The sequence below is a fragment of the Hibiscus syriacus genome, unplaced genomic scaffold, assembly GCF_006381635.1.
Source record: "Hibiscus syriacus cultivar Baekdansim isolate YM2019G1 unplaced genomic scaffold, ASM638163v2 tig00110210_pilon, whole genome shotgun sequence".
Classification (NCBI taxonomy): Eukaryota; Viridiplantae; Streptophyta; class Magnoliopsida; order Malvales; family Malvaceae; genus Hibiscus; species Hibiscus syriacus.
In genome coordinates this window covers 1,526,798-1,533,086 of record NW_024062629.1, presented here as the reverse complement: position 1 = coordinate 1,533,086, position 6,289 = coordinate 1,526,798, and the positions used below count along the sequence as shown (strand labels likewise).

Here is a 6,289-nt window from a genome sequence, read left to right as displayed (position 1 = left end):
TTTGAGCTTGACATTGCTTGCTTGTGGCCGTGTTGTTTATTTATTTTTTATTCGATCTAGTTCTTACTTGTGTTTTACTGTTTTTCTTATTTGGTAAAGAAATTTGTTCTTGTATTAACGTGGCCTTTGTCTCATTACTGTTCATTGTATACTATGTATCATATTTATGTATTATAATATTATATATAATTATATATATTACGTTTGTTTCATGCCTTAATATATTTATATTAGGCTTGTCGTGTATATATGTATGTATATTTAGTTAGTTTACATATATTACATCATATACGTTATATATTTTAAATTATTTATTCAATATTTCTTAACCCATATATATTTATATGTATATTACTATTTTTTATTATTTTATTGTAATTTATAAAATATTCATTTCTCAATATTTTATGTATTTTACTCAAATCTTTTCAAGAACATATTTCGTAGAAGGGATGTGAAAAGTGCAACCTATCAAGGTAATACAATTCAATACGACGTTCAAATGTAATCAAACTTGAAAATAATCGAGTATGCTCGAATATGATTAAATAAAATGAAGTTAATAATCATTTTAATAATAACCTTGTATTTGTTTTTTTATTGTTGCTTTAATTTCTAATTTTTATTTCATACATACCTAGCATGAGACCCCAAAAAATTAATAAAATGAATATTTTTGTATAAGAAAGAGATAGGTGGGATAGTCTTTCGATTGGAGGACGTGCAAATCTCGTGATCTCTTCACAAAATAGGAAATATTTTTTAAAGTTCGAAATAAATTATTTGATAGGCGATAAAATAAGTTGTGAGATAGTTTTCGATTTTAGCATTTTATTTCCACTACCAAGATGAAGTATGGGCGATTAAGTACCAATTTTGGGTGTTGTGGGGGTGCTTACCCTTCCCCATGCGTAAGTTACTAGGGATGGCAAATGGGCGGGTCGGGTGCAGGTACCCCTTCCCCCATCCCCATACCTACCTAATATTTTCAAATCCACCACCCCCACCACCCATGATGGGTACAATTTTTCAAATCCACGCCTGCCCAAGCAGGTACATTCTCAAATCCATCCTCACACCCACTACCCAACTGGAGACGTACCCGGCTAGACCCGCCTGACATCAATCTTAAGTTATACATAAGCAACAAACATAAAACAAACACGTCTATTAAGAAGCATAATAAAATAAACCAAGGATTAGCTAAGTTAAGTTTTAACATAGATCTTAAAGTACATAAAACACCATAATAAACAAACAGAACAATATTCAATAGTTCAAAGAGACTAGCAAAACTCTCAACTTTAATTGTTTAAGCAAAAGCCAAATAAACAGTAACTTGTTAACCAAAGATGACCAAATTGTATCATACGAATACTACCTAAATAAAATAACTATAATAAATGAGGAGCTACAAGAACATTTTGTCATAAATTTGGGAAGTTAGTAGCACATAACATTTCTAGGATACGAGAATTAGCTCAACTGACTATATAGTACATAATTTGTTTATGCTCAGGATGAATGAATTTGCATTATACACGACAGCACGCCTCTCTTTCCTTTCGCTCACTTATTATATTCGCTGCTTAGGAAATGGAAACTATACTGTGAAACTTCACTTTGAAGAAATAGTAATAAGAGATAATTGTTCTTTCCACAGTCTTGGAAGACGGATATTTGATGTTTATATATAGATATTAAATCACATTGTACATGTTCTCCCTGTCCCATATGCTGCTGCGATAATTTTATCAAATTAGTTGGTTGTAGGGGACACACATGTTGAAGGATTTTAACATTGAAAGTACAATAAAAAGGATTGATAAGGCAAACATTAACTGGAAAATTGGCGATGGTAGCTCAGTGAGACTTTGGGAGAATAACTAGATTAAAGAAACTGGACCTTTGCAGAATCACTGTTTAAGACAAGATGTGGTGACAAGTAATAACATGAAGGTTAAAGACTACGCTAATGAAAATGGAGAATGGAAATGGGATGAAATTGAGGAACTGATCATATACAATATAGTGAACAAATTACTTGCAATCCCCCCACCGAGAGACAATGAACCAAAGGATAGATTAGGAAGGAAAGACTCTAACAACAAAAAATTCACAATTAAATCCGCATACAAAACCCTAGAAGAAGAGAGTGATGAATCTAACCTAAAAAACTGGAGAACCATTACAAAAAGTCATACTTTGCCAAGGATCAAGACCTTATGGTTATTCTGCAAAGAACGAATTCCAACCAATAAAGAATAGATGAGGAGACACCTAACAATTGATGCAAGCTGTAGGAGATGCGGTGCGGAGACCGAAGATGTCAGTCACGTACTAAGAAGCTACCATACCACAACTATCCTATAGGAGAAGCTTATAGAATCTGACAAATGGGAACATATGGCCCTCTAATATCAGCCATCTCAGTGAAATCTGGTAAGTTATAGACTCTTGATGGCGTACAAATTAAGTGCTATCGGGGAAGGTGGTTTTGGATCTGTGTATAAGATGACATACAACTCTACTACCCGTAGAGGAGACTAGAGTAAAGAAGAGGAAGAAGGCGTATCTGAATAGACCATAGTTTGAAACTTAGAGAAAAACTCTGAGCTTGACCAGAATATCGATGCAGTAACTAGCAAGCAAAGCACGAGAGGTTTGAAAGAAAAAAATTGATTCATAAACTTATTCCTAATATTTGGTTAAATTATAAGTTATATCTTATACAATATTAAGATTTATAAATTAGTCTCTAAAATTATACCTAAATTTATAATGGTCTAAAATTTAATGGATATTTAGTGGGCGGGCGGATGCGGGGCGGGCGGATGCAGGGCGGGTGGATGCGGGGCGGGTAAGGTCTCAAACCCATCACTCGCCCACTACCCGCGATGGATACCACTTTCTAAATCCACACCCGCCCACTACCCACTAAAGTTATACCTATACCCGCTCCAATTGAAGCGGGTACGGGTCGTATTCCACGAAATTGTACCCGTTTGCCATCCCTATGCGTAACCGACTTTTGATCCCTGAAAAATAAATTTCTGGTAAATATAGACCAAGTTGTCTTTAAAAAAGATTTTTTGTATAAATTATTTCTTAAGACATTTTTAAGTACTTGACCTACCTAACCTAAACGTCGATAGCGGCTCTGAATCGTTTCTGAATTCAACCAATTTAAAATTTATTCGATTTTCCGAACACTTGACTTTTCATACGCCTAAAGTAAAATTCATTTTCGTTTTGAAAAAAGACGTTACGATCACGACTTATTTGACACAAATGCTCAATTCAAAGGTTTAATTTAATTTATTAACCTTTTATTTCTTAAATTGAATAAAAAAATCATGATTTCAGTTTTTATTCCAGAATTTGAGGGATTCATACACCCTCAAACCTTTCATAAAAATTAAATTTAAATGAAAAATCTTCTTAATTATTAAATTATAATTTAGAATTGTCAAAAATATATTAATTTTAAATTTTTATTCGATCCAAATCAATGAGTCAAATTCATGATATTAAATAGAAAACTAAACCCTTATACAAGTTAACTATAAGTTCTTATTTAAAACTATCTTCACTTTGAGTTAGTTGTTGAGCTCTTTCCATGCCTCAAGCATCTTAATTTTATTAGAAAAGTTTTGTTAAGTTTGATGAAATAACCTTCTAGGACTGCAATGAAAAGGACAGATAGAAGAATGAGAAAGTTGAAGCAAATGGAGAAAGTGATAAAAGGGAAAACTACTATCACGTTTATAACTGCCCAACAACCTCCAACTACCCACTTAACTGAACATAAAACCAATAAGTGTAATTGATTTTCTATTGTATTTTCTTACTGAAATTAAGCATTTTCTAGAAATGGCACAAGAAGTGAAATGAAGGTTAACTAATACCTTATGGAAATAGCAGCAATTATAGCTTATAATCTCTTAAATCATGGTTCAACTTTTAAATGAGGTGAGACTGAAATGGACCATTTATTTTTATGAATAATTAACGAAAAAATATTTCTCAATCTCGCTACACTATTTGGAATATATTTATTCATGCCATTCATTTTTTTTCTTTTTCTCAAAATATTTTGAAATTTTATATTTTTATAATTAAATTTAAATCAATAAAACTAATTTAAGAAGTGGATTAACACAAATTTATAAAATTCTTGTCCAAAATCTAATGGATACATGAGAAATTATTTTATTTTATTGTTGAGTCTGTCTTTAATTTACTTTCACTTATCTTGTGGGTTCGGATTTAGTATTCATATATTACAAAAAGTAGAATTATTGGGTCAGTCGGTATTGGTCCACAAGGTAAGCTATCATGCAAGAGAAGATTTTGACACCTACCAAAAGGTTCTTCTACGGCTATAAAAGGAGAATCATCTCATTGCAAAATCATCCAAAGACTGCTTCATAATGTCTCTGGCAAGCTTGTTAGCATTGGTCGTTGTAGTGGTGACGCTCTTCGCCCCCACTCCCTCACTCGGTTCCTACGACACACCCGACTATGGGAAAAAACCTAGTCATGTCTATACACCACCCGAAAACAATCCACAATACCATCCACCATCAAAAAAGGATCAACCCGAATATAAACCACCAAAAAAGGAAAAACACAAATACAAATCACCGAAGTATGAGAAACCCAAAGAGAAGTCACCTTATCCACCACCATCTTATTCACCATCACCTTATTCATCACCGCCTTATTCAGACACACCTTATTCATCACCATCTTATTCACCACCAAAGAAGGAAAAAAACGAATACAAATCGCCAAAGTATGAGAAACCTAAAGAGAAGTCACCTTATCCACCCCCATCTTATTCACCACCACCTTATTCATCACCACCTTATTCAGACACACCTTATTCACCACCAAAGAACGAAAAACACGAATACAAATCGCCAAAGTATGAGAAACCCAAAGAGAAGTCACCTTATTCATCACCATCTTATTCGCCGCCAAAATATGAGAAACCAAAAGACAGGTCACCTCCACCAAAGAATGGAAACCCACCTTACTATCCACCACCAAAGGAGGAAATCCCGCCTTACTATGAATGATCTTATGGTTTGTATCCCGCAAACACTCACCACTGAAGAAGCCTCTCACTACTTAGCCATCCAAAACTAGACTATTTTGGCTATATATTTGAAGTAATATGCAAGATTAAAAGCTTTTGTCAATCTCATCTTCTATGTATTGGTATAGCTTAAGATGTTTATTGTTTGTCATGTTTGATGAGAGACAATTAGCGTTGAGAATGCTAATCTCAGTACTATTTAAAGTATCCATCATGTGCCTGGTTCATAAAATATATAAAATGTCAAATGTAAGTGTTTTTATCACATGTTTTTCCTCAATAATTTGATGCATATTTCCTCTTATTTTCTTTTACGATCAAAATAGATGCCGAACTCAATTTTTCTTATGCTTCAACGCAAGCAAGTAGAAAATGGTGCATATAACATAAGATATGCCCTTATCACAATATATGACGTATAGATACTATTAAAGTTGTATTTATAATTTGATGAGAGATAGAGTTATAATTATAGAAAATAATCGATTCTTAAATCAACTATATAAATGGGTTATGGTCGCTAAGACATAGATCATCTCGTATTTTCTCTTATCTCGTCAAAACGTTTATACTAAAGAGAACTCTATCTTCTTGGAAGATGAACCAAAGAAAGACTCAAAGATTTCAATTTATCAATTAATTTAGATACGCTTCCGTATTTAGTTTTTTATTTTTTGATGATTTGACATGATCACATCCTGATTTTTTTATATTTGTTTATGATTTAGTTCTAACAGATTAATCACATAACAAGCTCAAATATTGTGCAGTCATACCAACCGGAGATGATGATAATTCATAAGGCAAACCCAGATCTAGTGCTCCAACAAGAAGCAATTCTTTTGAAAAACAAAGAAAATCCATGGAGCCTGAGAAAGAGGGGGCTCCTGATAAATAATCGAAGTCGTTGGATTTAACGATACTCTTTGAAGTTTCCTTTCTCTTCTTCGAAGTGTCTGATATACACTTTGAAAACTAGATATGAAGACACTGATCTCAGTGACCTTTAACTAATATTTATTATTAATCCAACATTTTTTTTGGATTAGTTAGCCTCACATATCACATCACAATATTATCAACTGACGTTTTTGGATATTTATTACTTTAAATAACACTTTAGTTTTTTTAATCTATATCTTTGTTTTTAGATATTTATTACTTTAAATAATGCTTTAAAATTTT

The 6,289-nt window shown here is 32.7% G+C and overlaps 1 protein-coding gene across 1 annotated transcript; it reads left to right on the top strand.

Moving 5' to 3' along the window:
* Window positions 1–4,433: 4,433 nt before the first annotated feature.
* LOC120113584 (early nodulin-75-like) lies at window positions 4,434–5,084 on the top strand. Its single transcript, XM_039134687.1, has one exon. It carries the CDS (start codon window positions 4,434–4,436, stop codon window positions 5,082–5,084), a length of 651 nt encoding a protein of 216 aa, XP_038990618.1.
* Window positions 5,085–6,289: the final 1,205 nt, after the last annotated feature.